General features: G+C 41.7%; 1 protein-coding gene and 1 non-coding gene across 2 annotated transcripts; both read left to right on the plus strand.

Annotated features, from left to right (window-relative positions):
* The first annotated feature begins 350 nt into the window (after positions 1-350).
* On the plus strand, positions 351-27,049 carry LOC149870269 (uncharacterized). Its single transcript, XM_090034503.1, has 7 exons — positions 351-515; positions 616-760; positions 1,835-1,880; positions 2,364-2,473; positions 23,239-23,302; positions 26,024-26,171; positions 26,767-27,049. The coding sequence occupies exons 1-6, from the start codon at positions 351-353 to the stop codon at positions 26,049-26,051; spliced, it is 558 nt and encodes a 185-aa protein (XP_089890629.1). The 3' UTR covers positions 26,052-26,171; positions 26,767-27,049.
* On the plus strand, positions 2,066-2,184 carry LOC149870270 (small nucleolar RNA SNORA26). The gene has a single exon (XR_016440909.1). It is a non-coding gene; the product is annotated as a small nucleolar RNA SNORA26 (small nucleolar RNA).

Here is a 27,049-nt window from a genome sequence, read left to right on the forward strand (position 1 = left end):
TTTAAAGCCCATTAACTAGTCGGTGGGGGCCAGCCTTTTTGGCTGGTGTGCCACAAACTAGCCTTGCATCCTCCCTAACTTGAACCCCTTCCTCTGCCAGATCTGCTTCCCTGCCTCCTGCCCTGTGCTTTCTGCCTCGTCCCCTGGTTCCTGCCTTATCTGCAGCTGTGCTCCTCGTTCCCTGTCCTGCCAGGGAGGCTCGATCCGGGGGTGGGGGGCAGGCTCTGAACACCTCTGCCCGATCAGGCTTCATACAAAATGCAACAGCAGCCGGTTTTCCCAAAACCCAACACGGTGCTGCTATGCTCTCAAGTGCCACCTGCCTTTGGGGCAGCGACCCCCGCAGGACAATGCCCCCGCTCAGCAAGCCCCGGAAGGACCCCCGGTTGGAGCAGGGGTCCAGTGCACCCAGCCCCGGGCTCAACCGCCCCAAAGTCCGCAGCGGCGTCCGAGCACGGCAGTTTCGCGGGGCTGCGCTGCCGGCCGGACTGCTGGCCTGCCCCAAGCCCCGGAGAGTCCGCCAGCCCCTCCCCGCTCGGCGCCCGCCGGCTGCGGCACACCCCGCCCCGCCCCCACTCCGGCGCCGCGAGTCACGCGCTTCCTCCCCACCAATAGCGACGCGGGCAACCACCTTTGCCCTCGCCTTCCCCCACCCCCTCCCCACCGGACGGGCAGAGTCTCGCGAGAACAGCGAGCCGCTATTTAAGCGCCGCGAAGGCCAGGCCTCGGCCTCTGCCTGTCGGCGCGCTGGGTGCACGCGGTAGGTGGTGCGGGGTTGGGTGCAGCATCTCCGGCCGAGCCTGGCAGCGTGCCCTGGGGGTCACGTCGCGCCGCACCCCCCAGGTGTTGTGAGGGTCCCCAAGGGTGCGCCGGGAGGCTTCATCGGGATCCGCGTGCCCCCGGCCTGCCCGCGGAGGTGGAAGCCCAGAGCCGGGCCTCCCTGAGGACTTGGGTGCCTCGTGCCCCTAGGTGGGGGAGCCAGGGGGAGAGATACACCTTTCTGGAGGTGCTGCCTCGGCTGGGTCTGTTCTGGGCAGGAGCTTTGATGACCCGAGGTTCAGGGCGGTTTAGGATCGCTCATTGTGTGGAAGAGCTGCTTTTATGTCTCTTCTTTAGCCGTCTTTAAAAACGTATTTAAGTCTTGTTTAGCAGTGCATTTCTCTCTAATGCCGAGATGCTGACCTTCCCCAGGTGGGATTTGTTATAGGTTGTGAGATGCTTTGCTTGTCAATGAGCTGGTCACTTGACAAGAGACTAAATGGCTGCCTTTATTGTGGTGCCAGTGCTGTCAGATGTAGCAGTGATGGCCCAGCAATTATGCGAAATGCAGAACTCTTCAGAATGAAGGCTGCTTTTGTTGGAGCAGGTCTGCATGCAGGATGAAGTTGGAAAAGCTTTTGAGTGGAAGATGTTTTTCCTCAGGTGCCCATGAAGTGGTTCTGAGGAAGAATTGCATGTTCAAAAAGCTTGTTCCACTTTAGCCCAACTACACAGTCCAGTAAAGAAATCCTTTCCAGTGTGAAAGAACTGGGTCAAAGATTCAAGTTCAATTTCAATTAGCATTAAGACATCCTTCCCTGTTTGAATGGCAGGGATTGGCAGCAAGTGTTCTTCATAAGCTTGAACTACATTGTGACTTGGAAGCTAGCCTGTTATTCATGGTTCAGTTTTATACAAGGAGTATAAACTACAATGCTGAAATAAGACCTTTGCTTTCACTAGATAGATAGTTTCTTAAAATGTAAGCGGGTAGTTTTATATTGCTTTGGTTTTCGTCTCGAAATTTGTATTTTAAATCTTTTAAGGCAGCATGGTTATGGGTTTCTTTTTGCAGACAAATGGCCACATCTGAAGTTTTACCAAGGCACTTCATTCAAAATGTAAGACTGCTCTGCCAGAAGGTAACAGATTCTGATGGAATGAGAATTGCCCATTTGCTTTGATTGTGACTTGGCAGTAATTGATGTTTCATTAATAAAAGCACTTGATAACTTTTTTTTTGAAACTTGCAAGAATGAGTACCTTGTGGAAAGAGTATGTTGGGTAACAAACATCCCCTTCAGCTTTGCCCTCTTAAGGCTGGCTGTGTCTTAAGTGGCCAACACAGAGGGGTATAGTAATCCTCTCTGAAACCCAGAGGTGAGCTTTAAAACTCTGCTTTGGATCCTGTCTGGAGGGACAAATATATGAAATCCATTAAACACTCCAGTTCTAGATGTTAGTAACTGAAGATGGGGAAATTTACTGTGGGGGCTCATTATTTTAAGGCTTGTTGCTGGTTTGAACTATTAATGTTACCATATTTATTGGTCTTTTGCTTTAGGGTGTGACTTAAAGAGGAACTTAATGTGATCTTATTTCAGAATTGTCAAGAAAGTGTCTGCATTCACTGGATGCTGCAGTACGCTTCATAGGGTTCGTAGGATGCTTGACAGGAGAAAACTGCTGTCCATAGATGATGATGAATTTCTGGGTATGTAATGTGAATATGAGCCTGTCATTTCCCCTGGATGATGACTTGGGCTAACTATATTGCTTTTAACTTTTGTGTGGTCCTCAATGTTTCAGAAGTCTTTTGTTTTTGAATAAATTTATTCTTTAAAACTGTGTCCCTGTTCTGCTTCTTTTCAGACATATATGGTTACTTGGATTTTATATTAAAATTTCTCTTATTCATGCATCTTCTCTTTCTATATAACAGGTGACAAATGTGCATATAGAGGTTCTAGTAGAAATAGACCTGAGACTCTTAATAGTATTAAAGCAGTCTAATAACAGAAGCGCTGGGAGAGAATTCAGATTTGAGATCTGGAAACCTCCTAAAATACCTGTTGGATGAAGGCTGAGTTAAGCAACCTCCTTCAACTCCCCAAACATTAAAGACCAATAGACCACCTGCAGAGTTGCCAGCTCAGAAATCCCTATTTTATAGTGCATTTCCGTAACTTTCCATGGGTAGTGCTGTTGCTCAGTAGAAATTGAGTCCTGGAGCAGGGATGGATAATCTGGCATAGGCAGCACAGCAGCATATTGGCAATGGAGGGAGGGCCAAATGGCACTCAGAAGGATATGGGGCTAATGTATGGCATGCCTATCATATGCATGCACCTTTTTTTTTTTTTTTGCCACCCAACCCTGGCCCGCATGCTCGCTGTCTCTGTGGTATGTCTTTTTCAGCCCATCATAGTTTTCTTCCACCCTGGTTTGCTTTTATTCTGAAAAGCATCAGTAAGAGCTAAACAAGATAAACTTCCTGTTTCCAGTATTGTATTTTATGGATAACATCCAGTTTACTGCAGAATTTATAACTGGATCAAAATTGGATACAAATCTTAGCTTGCTGAATCCTAAGAGTACTAGTATTCAAGATTTTTTTTTTTCCCCTTGGCTTTCATTAAGTTACGATTGTGCTATGAATCAATTTGTTCTCTGCCCTTGTTACATGTATAGTGTATTTTTGCAAGAAGCTGAGCAATTAGTTTTAAATCTGTATGCAGGTTTTGACATCACTATATCAGAATTTTCCATATACATACTATGGCAGAGTTCTTAGTTTGATAGCCTTACATCAGTTATTTCTGGTGCAAGAGTTAGTTGCTCCAAATTTTATCTGTTTAATTGATTAGTATTTGGCCTTACCACTGCTTCCTGCCACCAGACTTTCAAGCCTTGTGCTTGGGATGTGGGCCCAATCCTACATCTGCCTTCCAGACCAACCTGGCGCTGCTCACATAACCCTCAGGCCCAAAAGTTTGGGCATGTGTGTGCACATGTGCATATATGTGAGTCTCACGCTGTACGCACACCTTGGTATAAATGAAATGTGCCACCAACTTTTAATCTAGATAAATTTGTGATTCCTGGAGCACAATTCCTGGGAAATGCTGTTCTACCAAGTATGTTGAGGCAGTTCTCAATCTATCCTGTTTGAACTGTTTCCAATTGAATTTTGACAAGGTAGTGAGAATTTCTGGCTATTACAGCTGGCCAGACTCCACTGAATGTTTAATTATGTGCTTTATCAGGAGAAAATAGGCCCTACCCCAGAACCTAGTGGTTAGGACACACCCGGGGAGTCAGCAGACTAGGTTCACTTCTCTACTACAAATCAGGCAGTGTGGGTTCCCCACATAACCAAGTTCAGTCTTAACCACTGGTGTATTTCCTTTCTGTTTTATGTGAAGCCTAATTTGGGAAGCATGTTCTGAAAACGCCTACTAGATTCAGTCATACAGGCATGGCAAATAAAAACACTGCTGAGGATCCCTACAGTGTTAAGGCTTGAAAATTGCAAGCTTTTAGTGTCTTAACTGACTGCTTGTATGCCCAGCAGCAGAAATGTAGGTACCCAGTGGCTATGTCTACATGTGTAATTCAGGCTTATTAAAGTGCACCCCCTGCCAGGAGCAAAATGTGCTTTTATGGAAGCAGCTCTGGACTGGCCTGCTCCAACTCTTTCCTCCCCCTGCAGCAGTGAGGGAGAGCTCCAGGTTCCAGTCCTGTGGTTGGCAGGGGGCATAGGAGCTGGTCCCAATCCCCTCATGGCTGGGAGAGCCATCCCTACTCAGCGGGGACAGTGCCGGCTAGCCATGTGGGAATGCTCAACTGGCATGGTAGCCACCAGCATGCTTACTGATCGGCAGCTGATTGCCTGAACCCTCCCAACCTGTCATGCTTTCCTTTTTTTTTAACCTTACCAAAGGCTCATGAGTTTGGAGGGAGCAGAATGGTGGTTGGGGAAAAGTGGGCTACATGGAGTTCTGTAAATGTTCTAAGTACACATATGGATTATGCAATGGATCCATGCCAGATTACTTGCAGAAAGGCAGTTTCTATGGTAGGTATACATATATTCGTATGTGCACTTAATAAATCTATTTAATATGCTTAGAGCATAAGTTTTTTACATCTTGCTTCTGGAATAGCTGTTATTTTTTATGCTTAACGAAGTTACTGCTTCACTTCTTTTTATTTGCATAGACAAAGGCTAGAGGCTGGCTGATATTCCCTGAAATATACTGCTGTGAAGGCTTTTCTGTTTAGAGGCCTTTGATGTAAAGATCAGACGTGATTCTTTCTCTTCCGCATGCCTTGATGTTTAAGTGCTTCTGCTGCGATTCAACAAACACTGAATATGAGAAGTATTAAAGTCTTCAGTATTACATGGTTATGTGAAAAATCGGTACAGGCTGAAAACAGTGATTTGCTACTTACAAATTGAGAATGGGCTTGTAAATGCATATTAATCTGGTAGCATCTTATAAGCAAATTTGGCTGTAACTTGTGGTTAAATTCATGACTTAAGTGTCAGTTATTTTAACTTGTCTGAGATCAGTAAAGATCTCAACAATATGAATCTTTAACAAGTGCCACTGGATGACATTCGCACAGATTAAGATGCCCAAATCTGCAGTAAATGAAAATTACAATAGTTCCATTCCACATCTGTATTAAGGACACCTTGGTAATTTTTAAGGGTAATTGATACCTTTCACAAGGCAAGTCAGCAGAATCATTACTGCGGGACCTATTTGTCTGTAGTTCCTTTGAATCAGATCATCCAATTATTGCAAGCAGGATGAAGCCACAGCCATTTACGTTCCTAACCAATTTGATCTGCTTCCAGTTGTTGGAAGACAGTCTTATTTTGGCCACTAGATCTGAGCAAATTCAAAGTAGTACTTTTACTTCCTAAAAGTCCAAGTTTGGGGTCTAGAGCAAGTTGGGTTAAAACAGGAGCAGCTGCTTCAAGCACAGCACATCTAGGCAGGCTTCTGGCAACAAGAGGATTAGGTAAGTCATCAGGAAAAGGTATACAGATACCTCACTGCACTTGCCAATACTGATCAGACAGCTCATCCCATGTAAGTTGTCATGTCCCTACCCAGTCCTTGTGACAGTTCAGCACTGCAGACTGAACTCTTATAAGCAAGCAGGGGCCACATAAGCCACCATGCCAAGAAGATTCCATGGAATGGAAGCATAAACAGGCCAGATGTGGAAGAAAAAGCAGATAAGTATTTTCTTGGCTCACACTCTACTGTGAAAAAGCAGGTGTAATGGATGCAATTGTAAGTCACCTCTTACTCTGCTATCTAAGGTACCCAAAAAGATAAAATGGCAGTTCAGACTGAAGACCGCCTTTTACCCCATGTTAGGAGTGGCCTTAAAGTATCTGTAATATTCAAAAAGCCCAATAGGACATCATCTTAGAAAAGTAACTTAAAGACTTAATTCTTCACTGGATAAGCACAGCAAGGTCTGAAGCTCATCCAGGTGGCCTTTTTCTGGATGCAAGGTAATCCTCTATGAACATTGCAGCTGATCAGTTTCAGGGAATGTTGTAGGCACTGCTTGGCAAAACACTTGACTTGGTGCAGATGGACCTCTTCCATCTACTTAGCAAATTCAGCAGCTTCAGCTAGGGCTGTCATTTCTCTATTGATCAACAAACAAGAATATAACTTCTCTCCTGTCTGTCTACTCCTATAGCCCAAAATAGTGACATATATTCAAAAGAGAAGTGAGTAATATTAATGATACCAAATATAGATATTTAAAAGTTTAATCCTTTTTTAACCTTAAATTCCTCAATAGCATCTTATGCTAATCAGTTTCCTACAGTAATTAATGCATTGCATGAAAAAGTTTTAACTACCTTTTCCCTTAGCTACCTTTTGCTTTTCTCACTGTTAAGTCTCACTGGAGTGAGATTTCCCCCTGCCCTCCCTCAACAGAGTTTCTCCTCACTCCAACAGTTTTTTTGCAGTATGTGGGAAGCAGGTGGTTTAATTTATTTGCTGCTAAGGCTGAGAGCTGGCTCTGAATGACTCATCTTGAGCTCCAGGCTCCTCTCAAAGGTGGGGAGCTTGGGGACACGGTTGTCTCTGTGACACAAGTCAGATCTCTTCATGCATTATGATAAAGACGTTAGAGAAATGACTAGCCCCCATCATCTTATATGACCTTCATATGTAAAATCTTTTATATGTTTTGCCCACTGCAAGCTCTTTAGCCAGTTGCAGGAGTTATATGGTAACATGACAGGGAGGATGCTGCTGAAGATGCCTATAATCTTCTACCTTAGCAAACCATCTTTTAGGCTAAGCAGAGACATTTGGAAGCATTCAAGTCAGATGAAAATGTCTGCCTAGTATCAGGTAAGTCAGGATGGGGTAGTGGAGGGTCAGCAGGTTGGAAGGGATGGGGGATCTGGGGGTGGGCAGACGTGACCTGTGACGGGGGCCAGTGGGCGGGGGGGAACAGGCAAGCACAGGCCATGGTGGTGGACTCAAATTATCTGCAGCCCAGGCCTAGAGGTTAGGCCTGGCTTTTCCCCTTTGTTTCTTTTGATAGTCCTTTGCTCCAGCGAAGCTGTGTGGTTGGGCCAGATGTAGCCATTAATTAACTTGGCTTCTTTTGTAGTTTGTCCTGCAGATTTGTTTCAGCAGGCCATATAATCCAGTCCAGTGGTTTTGGGGTGTGTGCATGCTGGCTGGAACCACAGTCACTCCCCACATACACACTTAGCCTCTCTGTGGGAGCAAAGATTGGCACACTACCACTTTGCCAGGAAAAATGGAGCCCCTTGCAAAGCAGAAAGATCCATGCTCTCGAGCAGCTCCCCATAATGCAGTGAACCCAAGGAGAGCGCAGAGGACTTTCTGGTGTGTGCCCCACCTCAGTCCATTGGTGAAGGGCAGGTATAGGGATGCCTGTTGGGGAGCCCCAAGTCCCAGACTGCCTGGGTATGGGTGAAGTCCTCCCCCAGGAAGGTGCCACCTATAGATTTTGTAGTTAATAGTATTTTAAAATTATATTTAATGTTTTCTTTTGTTCTCTGTAATGTGGATGTTTGTGTTTACCCTGCTTGTGGGGAGAGGTTTTTTTGTTGTTGTTTATTTGGGATGCCCCAGCAAATTTAGTGTTCCCACTTGAACACTGAGCTTGAGCACTAGTATAATTTGTAAGGTACCCCAAAATGTGAACCTGGCCCTTTTTGCTGCCAACCCATGTCTGGCAGAAGGATTACATTTGTTTTGGGTTTTTGTTTTTTTTGTTGGGCTCTTTTTTCATCTCATACTTTATCATGATAGTGCCCCTCCTTCTAATACTGACAGCTGTCAGGTGATGATCAGAGAGCAGAAGTCATGAGTCAGTGTCTCAGAACAGGGAAACAGCCTTTCTTCCCAGACTACATGTCTTGGGATGAGTTGCCCTTTGAGAATGAAAGCCAACTGCATAACCCCGGAGACCCTCAGCTGGCTAAAGTGCTGTGGAAACAAATGGTTACCTTGACACCACTCCTTTTTGGTCTATTGTCTACATTCTCTATGACAGAGTGACCAGCCCACCTCTTTCCCCCACAGCTGAAATACATTAGCTTTTGGTCTCTACCTTAGGGCTGAGGCTGTGTAAATGATCACAAGTAAGCTAAGAATCAAAATGCTGATCCAGAAGCAATTAATTATTTTGCCTATGTGATTTTTTTGTAAAAGTCTCCAGATATTGACTTGTATGCTGTGACTGCTTTTTCTGTTACTTTGATGTAGTCCCATGACATAAGCCATCATACAAAGATCAGCTTCTTACTCCTTCCTGTCAGACCCTTATTGCATGCAAGGCAGGGAGGGCAGGTCCTGATTTCTGCCCTGCCCTCCACTCCCAGCACACATTAAATACAGCAAGGCCTATGCTTGGGTTAAAAAAAATAAAAACAAAAACTTAAAAGCTCCATAAAACAACACTAAATTGTATCCAATTTGAAAGGTGAAGCAGAACCAGAGCAACCTTTTGTTCTATGGAAATCTTTTATAAGAAGCAACTTAGAAACATTGTTGCTATTGATCTTAGGATTTTAACATCACACTCCCTCATTTTCTTGTGCTATTAATTTTTCTATGATTTTTAAACATAAAGATGCATACACTATAATTTCTCCAGCAGAATGAACTATCCAGGGAAATACCATCTGTTTTGGGGCAAGGGGAATTTGTATCTTGGGTCCAGTTCTACTGGATAGAGAAACAAAGTTCAGGTCCAGACTCCAACTCCCAAAATACAGAGCATTAGAGATAACAGGGTTAGCTCTATAACAGTCCCAGAGTAGACCCAGAGTAAAACTCCATTGACTAAATTTTTTTTTAAAGCCCATTTACAATAGTGGAGAACATTTAATTACACATTGGTGTGATCTTAAAGTAATAAAAGCAGGATAATTAAAAAAAATACTCCTTATACCTCCCTGCTCTTTAAAAGCAAAGCCTATTTTCCACTTGAGTGTTTTCTCATTTTTCCTACCCACTCAGTATTTATTGGATTTTTTTTTTTTTTTTTTTTTTTTTTAGGAATATGAATATCTTAGGGTAATAAACATTAGAGGTAAGTTGTAAATATCCCCAAAGCAAGAATTATAAAACCAGGAAATTCAAAGCTGACTCCTTTCCTGTGAAGGTATAGAAATAAATAGGTAAGGTACTCCAAAACTTTTTGTTTTGCCTTCTAGTAATTCCAGCAATTTTGATTAATACATATTAGTATTTTGTGATCCCAGGCATGAGACACTGAAGTCTGAAGAAAGTTTTTCTTCTTTTTCTATTTGACTTTACCATGTTGCTGCAGGGTTGTTTGGACTGCTAATGAAATATGTGTCTTAGTGGAAGGAGAGAGAGAGAGAGAGACTGCTGTTGTCAGTGTTCCATGATTAATTTGCAGCTCTTATTTTATACATTGTATTCAATTTACTGTCTAAATTTTGTAAGGCTTTTCAAACAAACTGCTCAATTTCTGTAGATTTCTGGGGGTAAAAGCTGTCTACAGAGAATTTGCCATAGAGTATTGAGGACATGAGTGGCTTTACTTGCAGAGTGATAGGGTTGAAAGTAATTCTTTGCAATCTTTGCAAACTATAGACAAACTACTGTTCTGTGGCAGCTTTAATTATAAGGAAGTTACCATTTCTCCCTAGTAGATATGCACTGGATATAAAATTCACGTAGGTACAGTAACAGGTAAAGTAGGAGTGATATAATGTCTTTAATACTCCCAGTATCTACAATTCAGTAGCACCGTATAAGCAATTAAAAGCTTACATGCAGTCCTTAGATCTAAACTTTTATATTGGTGGTTCTCCAACTTTTTGGACGTGAGGCACTCCTCTATAACTTGTGAATTAAGTGACACCCAGTTCTAAAAACTAATTTATATATTATGGTGCTTATATCCTTGCAGAGAGGCCAGACAGTTCATGTGGGGGATCATCCAGACAGGTACAAGCTTGAACCTGTGCTTGTCTGTTCTGCTTGTCTCCTCACAACTCATGGCATCCTTCAAATGATCTGATGGCACCATAGGGTGCCCCAGCACCCCCATTGAGAATTGCTGTTTTTATACAGATGTGGACTTACGAACAGGGCACTACCACTATCACTTTGGTGTTTAGGCCATTATCACTTCATTTAATGGCTCAATTGGACCTCGGTCCTGATCCTAACAATTGCACCCCCATCATGCCACATGTGCATGGGATCAGATTCCAGTGGCACCATTACTGCTTACCAGTGCAGGGGGAGCCCTGCATGGTCCTGTCCCTGCCCTGTACCAGCAAGTTGAAAGTGGGTGCCTGCAGCTGGGCATGAACTGGAGAGTGGTCCCAAGGTCAGGACCAACAATTATCTGATTGTTGTTCCCAAGCCCAGGACTGCACCAAAGTCTGGAACTGGCTCCAATTTGTCACACGTTCAATTTAAGATGTGATAGAAACTAGCCACAAAAATTACTGCACATTTTGTGGAACACTTTTGTGGCATGTAAATGTGGCAGGTTACTATTTATGGCACAATTAACAGAGTCATCGCATCTTAGGTGTAACATTTAGATGAACATCTTGCTGGGGTCATTTGACCCCAGTATTCTTTCCTGCCATGGCAGGGGGTCGGACTAGATGATCTGCTTGGGTCCCTTCCGACCCTAGAAACTATGAAACTATTTGCCAAGGGGCTTAGGTTTTGTTTTTTACCTTGTTGCAAACAATCAGGAAAGTGGGGGTTGGACTACATGACCTCCTGCCCTAAATTCAAGGAAGGATCACCCCTAAACCTTTCTAGCCAAGTATTTGTTTAAACTAGCCTTAAGCACTTTCAAGGATGGAAATTCCACAACCTTTCTGGGTAGGCTACTCTAATATTTAACCACCCTCATAGTGAGAGATTTCTTCCTTATTTAAATTTCCCATAGTGCAATTTAAAATAATTGCTCCTAGTCCTGTCCCTGTGGCCACAGAAGCTTATCATTAATATTTCTAAACACCTTTCAGGTATTTGAAGACTTATCAAATCCCCTTCTATCTTCTGTTCTTCAAAATAATCCCAGTTCTTTAACATTTTTCCTTGTAAATCATGTTACCCAGACCTGTAATCATTTTTGTTTCCCTCCATTAAATTCTACTTTGTCCACATATTTTCTGAAGTACAGTACCCACTTTACATTGTATTCTTCATTGGATGAACAAGGTGTTCACTTCTTTGTGCCCAAATCATAACATAAGAAGGAAATTCAGTTTTCTCATTCGTTTCTGAGGGCCTCCAGTTAGATTTCATAGACATTAGGGCTAGAAGGGACCTTGGGAGATCGAGTCCAGCCCCCTGCCCAAAGGGCAGGAAGTCAGCTGGGGTCATAGGATCCCAGCAAGATAAGCATCCAATTTACTCTTGAAGGTGCTCAATGTAGGTGCTTGAACCACTTCCACTGGCAGACTGTTCCAGACCTTGGGGCTCGGACAGTAAAGAAATTCTTCCTTATGTCCAGCCTGAAACAGTCTTGCAGGAGTTTGTGACCGTTCAACCTCGTCATCACTTGGGGCGCTCTGGTGAACAGATCTTACTGGTACATCATGTAGCAGTAACTTAAGACTCCCACAATTAAATTGTGGACCACGTATTCACCAGTAGCTAAACATCAAGAAAACAGTTCAAAAGCAGAATAAAACAGCTCATGGGCAGATCCTCAGTTGGTCTGAACTGACATGCTTTTACTGGAGTTCAATGAAACTCTGCAGGTTTGGAGCAGCCCAGGACCTGACCTTTTCATCACGTGCTTGCAAACCTGACCACAGTACTTAGATTAGTATTTGCAACCATGTTATGCACTATTATGATTGTGAACACCGGAGTTCGGGGTGATTTGACTCTGCTCACAAAAGAAATTCAAAATTCTTTTCACTGCAGAATGCCACTTGATATATCCTTCAGCGTTCTTAAGGCACACTGGTTATATAAAATGGGGTTATTTATAGTCTCTCACTCTTCTCATGCTCAGAGAGCTGTTAATCTTAATTCATTTCTAATCCATTTTGGCAGTGTCACAGGTTCTAACTTGTTTTTCCCTTTTATAGACTGTAATTTTTATTCTACATTAATATTAATCTCTATTCTGTTACTGTGTTGCCTTAGTAATTCCCTGTCAGAATTGAACTGTTTCTTCTGACTTGATCACTTGGGGGGGGGGGTGTTAATTCAAAATAATAACATTAGTCCCACTTCTTTCCTAATCATTTTGTACTAATTATTCTATATTTGTCATCTTCTTACCATCACGTACATGAGTGAGTGGCTTGCATTTTGTATCTGAAATCTCTTTCCCTCTTTTCCCTCTTCCCCAGCAGTTAGAAGTAATGGTGAAGTTGCATTTATGTCAGACCTTGACATTGTTTATCATGCTTTTATTAACTCAGGTTTTGAGTACACTTGGACTGCTTGAAAAGTTTTGCATTGTCTTAAGTAGTATAGAACTGGTGATATCTTGCTGAAAAATAAGCTAAGTGGTAGGTAAAAAGACATTTTTGCCACATTGATTAAAAATGTCTTTTTACCTACCACTTTTTTTATTCAAGAAAACTTTGAAAGGCAGATTAAAAAAAGATTCAGTAAAGTATGCTTGCCCAGGGCTTTGAAAGCATTTAGCAGCACTAGAGCTGTTCCTGTCTGCCCCAGCTGGCAGGGGGTATCCTCTTATCCATACCTGCTCCCAGGGGATGAAATAGCAAGTCATTGTGGCTTTTAACTAACAGGATCTTGGCATACCAGTTGTTGACAGATTCAGAGATGAAGACCTCCTTGTCTCCATCAGCCCAGCTGTTGACAGTGGGACTAGTTTACTGCGCTAGTTTTTCAGATTCCTTCAGATCTGGCTGCCAGTCTGGGAAGCTTGGAGTCATGAGTAATGAAGATGTTCTGGTCAGTGGTGCTGCTCACCATGATCTTCTGTGGATGCTGTCCCACCATGCTTTTTCAGCTGTTCCTGTCCCCAGGTGAGCCCAGACCTGGTGCAGCCACAGGTGGGCAGGAACAATTCTGGTGCTTCCCTTGCCCCTGGGACAGTGAGGGAGGCAGCAGCTGCAGGTAGGAGGAAGGCATGAGGGAGGTAAGGGGAGAGGGGTTTTCACCTTCTTTAGGGACTTAAAGTCCCTGAAGGCTCTCCAGGGTGGTCTGCCTGCATCAGTTGGGGCAAAGAAGGCTGAGAGTAGGATTTGCAGCCACACGTAGAGTGTGGGTTGCTGCTCCTGCACCCCACTGAGAAATCCTGGATTCACCCCTGCCTTCCTTCGTTCCTGAATCCTAAGTCATTGGTAGTCCTTCATCTTGTGAGGGGGCCCATCATCAATATTTTGGCTGATGTAGTTGGATTGGCACATCAGAATTGTCAATGGTTGAATTTTGTATTAAATCATAAAGTCAAAGCAAAAAGATATGCTTCATTCCACTATAAGATGGAATGTTTTCCATAATAGCAGCATGAGTGCCTTTTAGTGAGCCTTAGTGTGTTTGGTATTATTATTGGGAGTGGTCAGATTGGGCTGTTATAGACTGTCTGGTTTCTATAGTTTTATTTGAATATGTTGGAAAGAGATTTTGGAAAACTTTATTGTCATTCCTTTTCCTCTCTCTGGAATGGAACTGTTGTGTACAAGTTATGCCCACACAAACAAAAGAGAGCACATTGTATTATGTTGAGAATCAAATTGATCATGGATGTAATATTGTTTGTTTTTGCAAGATGGGCTTCATACAGTACATTTGGTGGAAAGATTTAATTATGGTGTAAAAGTGCTCTTGTAGTGTTGTGTTGTTAGTACCCCTAGTTAAAAAAGGCACCTTGAATAAAGTTATTTAGCTGTATTTAAAATGCAGACAAAACTTAAAGGAAGAACAATAAAAGAAGATCTGTCACAAGTTGACGTCTTGAAGAAACTCCCCAGAATATCTTAGGGAGGAGAAAGAAAGGCCATTCAGATAATACATTGTCACTGCAGAGAGCGATGCTACTATTCCAGTTTTATTTTTTGAGCTAGAAAACTCCAGTATAAAAGGTATTATGTGAGTGATGCTGAAAAACATAACCAGAAAGCAGTGGCCTGACATATTTTACATAGTGTAAAACCCATAAGCACTAGTTTTGATTGCTCTAGGCTACTGAATTAATGAAGCATTTCACTGATTGCTGGAAACAGAATGTATTACCCCCAAGGATGTTACTCAAAAATTGGGATATGTAATGCAGAGTAAACAGCAAAAGTCTCATGCCTTACAACTGGAGCCTCCCCACCACAAAAAAAAAATACAGGCAACTGGCTAGATTGCCTGTATCTAAATCCAGCATTTTATTCCACCTACAAGAAAATCACCTAATGTGAATTATAACACACAGTCATCTTATGTGGGTGATCAAAATTCATCTAGAACTAATCTGAAATTGTGTGCTGCAAAGAACAAAATGGTAGCTTGTATGAGAATACAGATAAACATCAAATCTCTATACCAGAGTTCCATATTTAAGAACCACCTTAAATACTAAAAATATATATAACAGCAAACCTTTTTTATACTGTTGGGTGTCAGTTCATTCAGCAGATAGTAAATTCTGTATTCAGCAACAGGTCTGGGTCTAGAAATATACATTTTGGACAGCTGCAATCCAATAAAAAAAAAAGCTATTAAAAAGTACAATCTTCATACATTAAGCAGTATGTTTATATATTTTCCTGTTTTGTTAAACTTCTCCAGAGCATCACATTTCCTCAGTCACTTATAGGGATAGTAAGTACAGTCATCATCTAAAAATGCTTCTTTTAGTGTTTCCTGTTTGAGATATGATTGAATAAAGTCAATAATTCTTAGCACAGAATATCCCTTTCTAAGTTCACTTGATCTTTTTTTATCAAGGATTTTATTCCCATAAAAGTTGTTTGCAGCCAGTTATTCATTTACAGTAGTTTCTGTTACTGTGGTTGGAATCAGCAGGGATAACAAACACTGCTTCTTGCCAAAGTGTTTGTGGAAAACAAAACAAAACAGTATCTTTGAGTTTCCAAATGATGATATTTTCTGGCTGGCTATGATATATCCCTGCTTTATTAACTAGAAACAGTTGATTTCATAGGTTCTGATTCTCTACTCTGCATTCAACTACATGTCCTTTGGGATATGATGCACAATGGGGATTTTGAGAGTTAGAAATGCAAGTTTCTTGGGCTATAATTTTTCTTAGGGAACTAATGTTGCATGGATGAAGCCTGAATAAACGATTAGCCCTTTTTAAGGGCTTTGATCTCAGTGGGCACATCTAGACATGCATATTAATGTGATTGTAATAAACTCCAGAGCTTATCACACTGGAGTTTATTGGTCCCAGGTGTACATTTACACATGCACCTAGAATCACAGCGTGCTGAACTAGGCTGGAACAGCCCTGGCAGTTAGAAGGCCCAGGATCAGCCTGCCAGCCCAGGGTTGCTCCTCCCAGCTCAACATGCTGCAGAGAAGCTGGCTGGGTCATGAGGATGCTTCAGCATGGGGCTAACTGGCAGGCTGGGGCAACCTCTACACATGTGGTGCTGTAGTTTTTTACTCTGCAGCAGGCTAATACTTGTATTTACAAGTACTATCCTGCTACAGATTAAGGGCACAGACAGAAGTGACAACTTTTGTCCAGTCTGGCTACAGAAAGCAGTTTATAGCCATGACTGAATACAAGTGCACAGCTGCAGACAGCTTCAAAAATGACTGATCAGGTGAAAATCTGACCCATTATTGCATGAGGTATCAGATGAAGATGTTTCAAAATGTAGCATCTTCTGTAACCTGTACTGCAAAGCTTGAAACCTGTCACTGTTTTCAGAATGGGAGGGGGGAAAGGGAGCAGAGGGAGTTCAATCTGGGGTTATTTCAGCCCCTCCTCTGAGGATGGGGTGGGTGTATTGGAACCTCTCCCCGGGTGGAAGGGGGCACCAATTCACCCGCTCCACATTTCAACACCATCTGGACAGCCCCAAGAACGAGCTCCCTCTACTTCCTTCCCACCTCCCATTCTGAAAACAGCAAGCACTGGAAGACAGCCATTACCATTGCTATGGGAGCCTGGCTGCAGGCTCCCAGCCCACAACTAGATTCCCCTTCTCCCCTGGAACCAACAGTAAACTTCTGTTTTGTCTGAGGTAACATAACTCAGAATGCTTTCCAGAAAACGTTCTGAGTTATTGCTGGGAGCTGTACTTCTGTCCACATCTGATATTAGTTTATTCCAGCTTAATAGGATGCATGTGTAGACATGCAACATTTACTGTGCAGCTGATTAGTTTACTGCACAGTAAATGTCTCATGTAGATGCACCCTGTGATGTCTAGGGGTTAGGATTAGAGTCAAGAATCCAGAGCAATGCAAGTGACTAGTCTATAGGCAAAACAGTACGTGATTTCTCTTCCCTTCCTAGATTTCTCACTGGGCTTTCAAAGTGTTGGTAGTGTTGATTCTCAGGTATTTCAGCTTACCTTTCTCATGTTTAAAAGATGTTGAGCCATTTTTTTAATCTTGCGTGTTTATATGATATTGTATAAATCAGAGCATCTCCCTCTACCCACACTTCTGTATTTTGCTGGTCACCTTACTCTATAAGCTCTCTGGGGCAAGGACTGGATCTGAACAGGAAGAAGATGCTGATTGAGACTGTAAGGAACTGGCATAGTGAAAATACTGAAGAATTAACTAAAAGATAGCAAGATGCCACTTTTCACTAGTCCTACACAGATAATTTGCACTCTCAGGTCTTTCATAATGTTTCTGGTTGTGATTAGTTTTCACAATGTCTGATAGGCTGTTAGTTTCCATTTTGAAAGAGACTCTCTGCACCCAAAGTAATTTAGGGTAGGGTTATCCCAGTTGTCAAATCGAATTTCAGTGCATAGCATTTATGAGAGCTCAAGTCATTATCAGTTTTATTTGAAAATTGTAACTAGATTGAAAATTCAGAAACATTTTGGTATGGCTGAAGGATTAATCCCCTTTAAAAGGAAAAGGAACAAGCTGTTACTGGAGTTCTGTGACTGAGAATATCTTACGAAGGGATTGTCATTATGGCACTTACTGTTTCTCAGTTCAGAAGTCAGTGCAAATGGATACGATTTCAGTTTCTACTTCTTCAGGACCTCCTTCTGAGGTTGGCAACCATATTGACTATTTTCACAGGACACCACACAGTGGCAATATAAAGAGTCTTATCAATTATTTCTAGACTGAGTTTTAGCACTAGAAATGCAGCATGAAAATGGAATCTTAGTAAGTTTAAATGGACCTGAGTTAAGATTTTAGAAACAGGTACTAGTTCCTAACTAATTGTTAGATTGTGGCTGATCCTGTCTATAAGGGGAAATGGGCCAAAATACCTCTTTATTCCAAAGTACAAATTCCTTATACAGTAGGTAAGCTACAATGAGTAAATAATGGAGAGAAGCCACTGTGGGCAATTGCACCCTCCCCTTTGGCAATGGAGTAGACGAGATGTGCACTGGTGTGGAACCCAGTGGTTTGAATGCCTCTGGAGAGGTAATTTTATTTAAAGCATAGAAGCTATGCACCCAAACCCTGAATTGAAGGGGAGCATGAGGGTTGTTCTGAGAACTGACTGTCTCAGCTGCTCTAGGGGCTGTGTGACTGTGCCATCCCAACCAAGAGCCTAATAACAAAATAGTGAATGAATCTTAAGCAACCTGATTTTCATAAGCGCAAAGAATCCAATACAGGTGCAGGAACACAAAATTACTGCATTATGAAGGAAAAAATTGTATTATCGATTGTAGTATATGCAGTATGCGCAAGAACAGTATGCAGTATATACAAGAACATCTTCCTTTCATCCTGCCATTAAAAAGCAGTGGGTTTTACTTTGTTGAAAAACACAGTTATTTCTGTTGTTACTTCAGTAGAAACATCAAAACATTCTCACTACCTAGGAATGTGCCCGATTATTTTTAGATGTCCTTAATAAATAGGACACAGGACATCTTGAAGGTTTGTGCATGGTAATAAGGTCCTTCTTACCAGAAGAGTATTTATCTTACCAGGCTTACTGTTGTTTGAGGCAGCTTGAAAGAAACCTCATCAAATTCAAAAATAGAAACATCTTGGTGAAAATATTATATGTAGATGTTTGAGATCTAATGAGTCTTTTAAAAACAAGGAACATCTGTAATATGAATTTTAAGATGGTGACTGTCCCTAGACGAACTGTAACATTTTACATCATGGGCTTTGATTTTTTTTTTAAATCTAACTTTAGTGTTCTTCTGTTGTAATCATTTGACAAAATGAGAATTAACTTGTATATCTCAGTGGAATGGTTGGCAATTCACTTAAACTATAGCACAGATGTCTTTTATGACAGTGAGAAGCGTCAGTTAAGTGAAGAACGTTAGTAGCCATGGCTTAGGAGATGGGTTATGAACCATAAGCCAAATCATTGGCCATAAATTCCAGATGTGTTTCTTAGAGGATGACCTAATTTTAAAGGCACCACACAAAATAGCACATTATGCTATTGCAGACAAATCTAAGAAGTCCCTCACAGTTGCCATGAGTCTGTATTTGCTTGTAACTGTACTTTAACAGACCTTAACTTTTTCTACAGAAGTAGATATGACAGCCTTGTTTCTAGCTACTGATAGCTGAGGAGGAAGAAAAGTGGCAGGAGAGAAAAAGTAGAATAAGTAGCAAAAAGATAGATTTATATCAATGAAAGAAACCAAAATGTTGCATTTTTTTACTTTATCAACTAAGAGAAGAGCCTGATATTAATTACTATAAAATATTATAATGTCGTCTTACGGAAAATTAAGCATTTATAATGCTTGATTCCTTTTACTTTTAAAAGGCTTTGAGAAATGCAGAAATCAAATAGGTTAAGGAAAATGCAACCCAAAGGGATATTTGGAAATAGAGAGTGATTCCACTTATGTCATATCTGAAAGTGATGTAGGTTCCCAAACCACCACTAAGCTGATTTAGGATTAGTAATGGATGACAACTTCTGTTTTGCAATGTGATATGGCAGTGAATTAAAACAAAAAATCAAAACCAAAATTCCCCTTTTGGGGATCTGTATGCTCTGTACAGTCCTAGAGAGGTATAACCATAATTTTCTGTTCAGATACAGAATAACAGGAAGATTTAGACAGAGCAACAAAAATGACGAGGAGAATTTGATTTATGAAGGAATAGCAAGAGAACTATACATCCTCACCAAAGTAATCATTTGTAGCCAGTTGCATGTCTTGACTAAATGCTTTAATGGTATAAATACTAGGAAGGGAAATGAATTGGTACAAGTGAAATAGAACAAGGAGTAATGAAATGATAGGCTGAATGCCCCTCAGAACCATGACATCTACTTCACCATGGAATAGTTTCCCAAGGGAAATAGTAGAAGCGTTGTTACTTGGGACACTTAAAGCTAGATTAGAATTTTGACCAAAAATCTTGTAAGATTTTCTTTCTTTATGTAACATGGTTCCTTGAATCCTACTTTAGGCTCTAATCTCTGGACTCTTCCTTGTTCACTCTTTTGCCTGTTCTGTCTAGGCCAGTAGTTTTCAGCCATGTAGACTCAAGGCACCACTCAGAAAATACCAGCTCTTAGCGTTCACTTGTGTTTTTTGACAATGGAAAAATAGAGCAATTAGTCTGTTGTAAAGAGTTCAGAAAGACCACAACAGATCAGAACAGGTTTTCCTAATGAATTCCTATTTGAAATGTCTGGGTTATTCCTGTGAATCGGGTATTTTGCACACCTAACAGTGCTAATATTGTGTGACACCTTAAAAGGATCTCATCGTCCCTTATGGCACCCTGGTTGAGAATTACTAGTCTAGGCCTTTCTGAGGACTTCACTGCCTTCTGGGCCAAATTGTTGAACACTATTGCTACTACTATAGATACTTTTTTATGGGTGAAGCTCCTAATAACTCTCCCATTTAAGCACTTAAATAGATAAGGGGTCTAGTACCCCTCTTCACATTACTCGGCTCTTGCTTCTAGTGTCACCAGGGCTGGTTTCACTTTATGCCCTTTCTCACAGCTGAGGTCGGCTCTCTTCTAAAGTTAGTCAAGCTCAGAGATTCTCAACTGGGGTGCCATGAAAATCAGAAAAGTTATGGAGGGGTCCTTGAGGCTAAAAATATTGAGAACCATTGCTCTAAATGGTCACCTAATAACTAATGTCAGCCTACTTTCAGGATTAGTGGGGATTTGACATAGGTTGGTGTTTAATTAGACCATTCCTTTATTGTGTGTTACTGCCCTGCGTGGATCAACTACCTTTGTGTATTGATCCTGATTTCCACTCACTATGTTCTGCAAACCCTTAAACTTAGGGAAAGAAGTTAAATCTCTATTCACAGAATCCTTTTTAAAAAAAGGCTGTTAGTCACAAGACCCTGATCTTTTGCTGCCTGAATTCAAGGCACTTCATCATACTACTTTGACAACTATTTTCCCTTCCATAAAACATCTCGCTAATGGATGGAAAAACACTGGAGGCTTTCTTGCCTGCTACAGCATGAGGGCAGAAGACTCAAAAACCTTAAAGTGTAACCCTAAAAATTATTTTTCAGTTGTAGCTGAAATACTGAAAGAAGAAAGTAAGAACTGAATGTGTGTTGGTAAATCATACTGCTGAGGCAATTCCGTTGCACAAAACCAGGTCAATTCAACTCAACCTTAACATGGCCAGTAACTTTCCAGGTAAAAATTGCTGGCTTAGTAAAATTCATAATAAGATTCCAGTTGAAACAGAGTCTACCTTCACTTGCAGTTGGAATGCTTAGCAGCTTCTCAGAGAGAGAGAGATCTTGTCTGAACAGCTTCAAGGAAGGATACCAATGGTGTGAAGGTCTCATTTTCATTCCTGGTGACCTATCTTTCTGCTTGAGCAACTCCTGATTGTTTAAAAATTCTATGCTCCAAGTCCAAGGGTCCTAGTCGACAAAAGTGCCTAGGCTTGTTTGTTTCAGTTAAAGCTTCCTTGATTTCTTGTGTTTTTTACACAAGTTTAATTTTAAATCGTTGGTGTTTATGAGTGGTGTCAGGTTGTCAATGCTGGAGATAAGCCTTCTGTTTGCCTGCAGAATTCAGAACAGCATGCACTTTCTCATCCTGCCCCATCAGGGCATATATCTAAGCCTCAAGTTGGATGAAGAGGAGGTGGTAGTTTCCATCCCTCATTTAGGACTAGATTCATAAAAGGGACTCTTCATCCGGTCATAATCCCCCCAAATCTGTGCACAAAATTGCCTGAGTCCTCTTATCTCGCTCATAAACACCAAACAGACAAAGCTTTCCTCACCTACCTTGCCTGCAGAGCTAGATCCAGCAAATGTTCTCAGACTGTGCCTGACCCTACACACAACAGAAGGACAAGCAGATTGTAGCCTTAACCCCTTTCTTCTCAATAGTTCAGTGTGTTATGTACTAACCTGGATCCGCAAGACCCAGATTTAAATTCTTCCCTCCCCATTTTGGAATGAAAACCACACTCTAATCTGGCACCTCATTAGAGTGTGACTTAATTATTGGGCTATGGGAATTGTGTATATGAGGAGTGGGGGGTTCTTAATCTCTACTGTCAAAATAGTCATATGCTGCATGAAATACTTAAATATTCACATAGACAAAGAGAATAATTCCATAGCTGTGTTCAGTCGCCTGTGAAAGGTGAATTCCAGTCTGTCCTCCAGTGAATTTTATATACAAAGTCCAACTAATTTAATAGAATGCTTTATATCCCAATGGTCATCGATCCCTCATGTGGTCCCTCAGGTTCAAGTGCTTGTGCTAAATTGGGATTAGGCTGGATTAGTATCTGGATCTCTGTACAAACCCCTGGGAATTTGGACAGTTTTTTTGTTATCACTAATTGAAATTCAGTCACCAACATTATTCCAATTGTTTGTTGATAAAGTTGGCATTCAACTTGATGGTGATGTGCCTAACGGATGGTTACTGTGAATGAAGTGAGGCTTTTTGTTTGTTAGACCCTAATGATGACAGTTGGCAGTGGAGGAAAATATGCATACTTGCAGTTAATGCGGGAAGGCAAAAGCAGAAATAAAACAGACTTTCAGAGGAAAATGTAAGTATAAAAATATGACAGTAGTATGAACATGAACATTAAATCTAAGTGATGCCACTGCCTAACAGTGTTTCTTCTGTGACCCCCCCCCCCCCCCCCCACTGGATGGCACCAGAAATGATTTGGCTGCTGATACAGATGTTTTCAACATATTTGCAGAAAGCACACTGGACATCATGTTCTGCAAAGGCTGTGAAATGCTTTTGGATAGAGTGGTAAACTTAATTATTCTGACTAATAATCCAGACAGGGCTGAACTGTGTGCAGCACCGGATTGAGAAAGGAGTGTTGTTGGCAATAGTTGTTGAGCTTATTTACCTAGTTTAGATAGGTGGTTGAAGCATTGGGTGTACTTGTTACTGAGGAAATGAAAAAAGAATTAACTCAAGTCCAGACCTACGCCTTATGTGTCTCTATTCAGGGACCTTGCTTTTTTGGCTTCCATGCTACCAAACAACCAGCTCTTGGATGCTGGGCACAAATTCCCTCTGAGCAAGCAAGTGGACTTCATTTTGCCTGACTTTTCTCCTGTCTGCTATAGAGATCCTACAGAGCTGGTCTGGCACAGGTGCTGCATGCAGTGCACACTCTAAAATGACCCTGTGTTCTCAGGGCCACGCCATGCCCCATGCACACAGATGGGGTTGATCCAGAGATCCACAGGCTGGATCCAGCCTGTAGACCTTATATTTGAACACTGGCTTTCCCTGGGTTACAGTGTTGCCTGCCCCCGTATCAAAATTTTTTCCATGTACACTGATTATTCTCTCTTGCCACTTTCCCAAGATGGACCCAGCCAAAATGAGGAGAAAACGGTTCCTGGTGGTAAAGACCACTTAGGAGATCACCTGTAAGTTCTTAGCTCACTGGCTTTCTTCAAAGCCTTTTATTTGTTGCATTGTTTGTACACTTGAATTTACATGTAAATTCACTTTGAATTTATATCCAGATATAAATTCTTCTTGACATCAATTGCTCAGCAGTGGAATGTTCTATCAGAGTGTCTTCTCACCTTGCCAAGATAATCTGAATTGCAAAATCATTTCTGTTCACAATAGAAAATGTTTTTATTTGTGGACTTTGGATGAGAATTTGTTCCACTGTTTGTGTTTCTAAGCAATTGCTGTTAAAATAGACTGTGATATCTGAGTTGAAGAATGCTGCCCCCTCCCTCATCACCCATAAGATCAGCACATTCTGTTGTGCACCTGTGCAATTTTTCTTGATAAGACTGATCTTGATTCTTTCACCATTTCATGTGAAAGAATATGCATGTCAGCATGAAATCTGCAGTACAACAGTTTCATTGTATCACTAGATTAAGATGTAAGCAATATATCAAAAGGAAAAGCTGCTTCAGGTTTTTTATTTGCAACTACAGTAGTATGCTCTGTGTATGTTGAGGGTGGGATGGTAGAATTGAGAGAGGCACCCAGTTTGAAAAGTCTGGATTTGGATTTTGAATGCAACAGATCTCAGAACCTATAGAAAGGCAAAGTGGCTGGGCACACATCTGATTCAGATTTGAGGCACACTTAAAATACATGTTTTGATTAGGGTTAAAAGGGAGACTCATTAATCTGATTAATCATTTGAAAATTAGTTTTTCTCCATAGCTCATAATGCTTATAACTGGTAGAACCATTAAGAAATCGATAAGTATTAATGTGCAATTAAGATGCATCAGTGACATTGTGAAAAGCAGTTTTAAGTTGTCAACTTGGAGCCTTTTTCATGAAAACTGCGTGTTTCCTCTTCCTAAGGGAATACAGTAGTTAATTCTAATATGAATCGGTGGGAAAGAAGCTATGCTTGAGTTGCATACTTGCCAGCAAAGGCAAATATACACTGTTCCTCCACACAGGCTACTTCCTGTATTGAAGCAGCATGTCTGCTTCTGTAAGGAGTTACAGGGTGCATCTAGATGCCCTTTAATGCAGTTTTCCTTATGTGCATTACATTTAGTACCTCCAATGTGAGGTACTAAATAAATGTGCAGTAGTGAAAGCACACACTTTTTAAATGATGCTTAATGCACAGTAGCTTATTTTACTGTGTATTAGCATATTTGCATGATTTTTTACACAGCACTTTAATGAGCAGTAAAATAGGCTATTGTGCATTAAAGCACATGTGTAGATGTGCCCATTGAGAGGTTAATTACCACAGTTAATGACAAATGCCAGTTAGCTCACCCCCACGCTAAATAACCCACGTACAACACTGTGTAGACATAGCTACACTGCTTCCAGTTCAGGAGGAAGTCTGCAGTATATCATGCTTGAGGGCCCTGCTGCCAAGCATAGGAAGTTTGCTATAGTTAATTTAGGAAACATTCTTATCATTTTGTTAAGTATACCCACAAGTAATTTATTTTTAAATATACTTAGCACTAAGGCTTCAACTGAAGTTTGGGTTCCTTTCTGCCAGATTCTCTACATATTTGTAATGAGACAGTCTCCATCTTGAAGAATTCATAATATAAACACAACAGACCTAAAAATGGGCAACAGAAATACTCTTCTTCAGTATGAGTCATTATGGCTCTTGCTGCAGATACACATGCTCTTGCTGGGGTGATTAAAGTGCAGAGCAACTTTGACCCTCCCACCCTTCCCTCTTGCAATCGGAGGCTACAGGCCAGAACTCTTCTTCAGTATTTTTGAGCTAACAGCAGGGGTGTGCAAAGCGGGCCCTATTCTAGTCAGATTCAGATTTGGCCTGAATCGGGGACAGTGATTCAATTAGTTGATTTGGATCACTGTCCCTGATTCGATTTGGCTGAATCCAAATTTGAAGGTTCAATGCTGATTCGGAGAACCAGTGACTCAGACATGGATACAGCTTTAAGTTTTTTTCTACATAATTCAAGGTACCAGCGTGGCTTGTGAATGCTGCAATGCTGGGGTGGATGGAGCGTCCTACAGGAGTGTGCAGGGGTAGGGAGGCCCTCCATGCACTCAATGGTGAACCTGGAAGTGGACCAGAAGTACTTCCAGTCTACTTCCACGTCTGCCTGGGATCCCACCCCGCAGCCCCTCTGACTCAGCAATTGGCTGCAGGGGGACCCCAGGTGACACCCCGCCCCCGCCCGCCCCAGACCCAGGAGGCACTAGTCACCAAGCCCATGGGAGAGGGGAGGTCCTGCACAGTCCCTGGCAGACCCAGAAGTGGACCAGAAAAGCTTCTGGTCCACTTCCAGGTCTGCTTCTGAGCGCACTTGGGACTCCTCTGTGCTTCTGTGGGACATTCCATATGCTTCAGCATCACAGCATTCACGAGCTGCCTTCTACCTAGAGGTATGTAGAAAAAACATTTAAAGCTGCGTCTATGTCTGAATCACCAAATGTTTCCAAATGTCTGAATCGATTTGGATGGCTCCAATTTGATTCAGAGAGATTAAAGGGTCCTCTGATTCAATTTGGATTCAGACGTTTGGCCACCAAATTGGGCCAAATCTCCACTGAATTGAATTGGGGACCAAAGCTTTGCACAGCCCTAGCTAACAGCTATCTTGTGAAGAAATTCACCATTCCTCTACTTAGTTTTCATTTTTCACTTTTATTTGCAGGCTCAAAGGAAAGAAGACAGCTCAGTAAGAGATCACCTTCCCCACTTCCTGCCTCCCTTCCTTGGTACACTGCTCCATACAGTGAGATTAAAGAAGACTTACTCTCTCGGGGCTAAAATAACTACCTCTTTGGAGCTGGTTTGATAGGGTATGTAAAATTTTGTTCATGGGGGACAACATGAATCTGCAATGCAATACATTTATGTTCAATAAATGTATAATATGTCTTAGATATACAAAGTGATAATAAAGAGAATCTGTGGTGTAATTCATGCTTGAGTATGACTTAATGCAGCTGACTTTTTACCAGTAAGATGTCAGGCCATCTCACATAAATGAACATCTCCTAAAATAGTTGATACATTAGTATCAATTTGGGGGCATGGGGGACCATATTACTTGCTGACTTACTAAGCCCATTATAGAGGATGTTATAATTATCCTTAGTAGTGGACCGCATGGCTGCTGCTAAAGTTTCTCAGTTGATTACCACTTAACAGTCAATAGCAACAGACTTGCCAGTTAACTGGCCACAATTCAGTAGTCCCTATGTGTGAAATGCACTTTGGGAACCTTTTGCTTGATGGGTGTTAGCGTGTCTGTTCCCCTGGTTCTCACCTGCCACGACTTCGATTTTATTAAACAAAAGGGGAGGGAAGAGATGTCACAATGATCAATACCCGTGGAAGGACCACACTTGGTCTAACTCATGATTTAGGTGCTTTTTCTTCTTTCTTTTACAGAGGACTGGATGGGAGGCAGCAGCTTGTCCGGGCTGTTCCCAGGATCACCCCAGTGCTCTGAAGAGGATATGCGGGGGCTCAATCTATCCGATAAGTGCTGGCAGACATTTTGCCGGCTTATGGCTGTGCCTGTAATCAATCCCAGAGGGGTTCCAGGTCTACGCCAACTGCCCTACATAAGATGTCCCTGTCTGCCTCTTCTTATATGTGTTGCTCGCTGTAACCCCCTGCATTCAGTCACTGCCCGCTCCAAATAATAAAGGAAAGGGAAAAAGATACAAAA

The sequence above is a fragment of the Crocodylus siamensis genome, chromosome 2, assembly GCF_052110815.1.
Source record: "Crocodylus siamensis isolate JL-2025a chromosome 2, ASM5211081v1, whole genome shotgun sequence".
In the NCBI taxonomy this organism is placed as follows: domain Eukaryota; kingdom Metazoa; phylum Chordata; order Crocodylia; family Crocodylidae; genus Crocodylus; species Crocodylus siamensis.

Bases quoted from the DNA above. Each gene is read 5' to 3' on its own strand.
- LOC149870269 (XM_090034503.1), top strand. From the start codon at position 351: ATGCCCCCGCTCAGCAAGCCCCGGAAGGACCCCCGGTTGGAGCAGGGG. The intron at 516-615 runs GTCCGCCAGCCC...CCCCACCAATAG, and splicing joins CCTGCCCCAAGCCCCGGAGA to CGACGCGGGCAACCACCTTT. The intron at 23,303-26,023 runs GTAAGTTCTTAG...TTTTATTTGCAG, and splicing joins GACCACTTAGGAGATCACCT to GCTCAAAGGAAAGAAGACAG.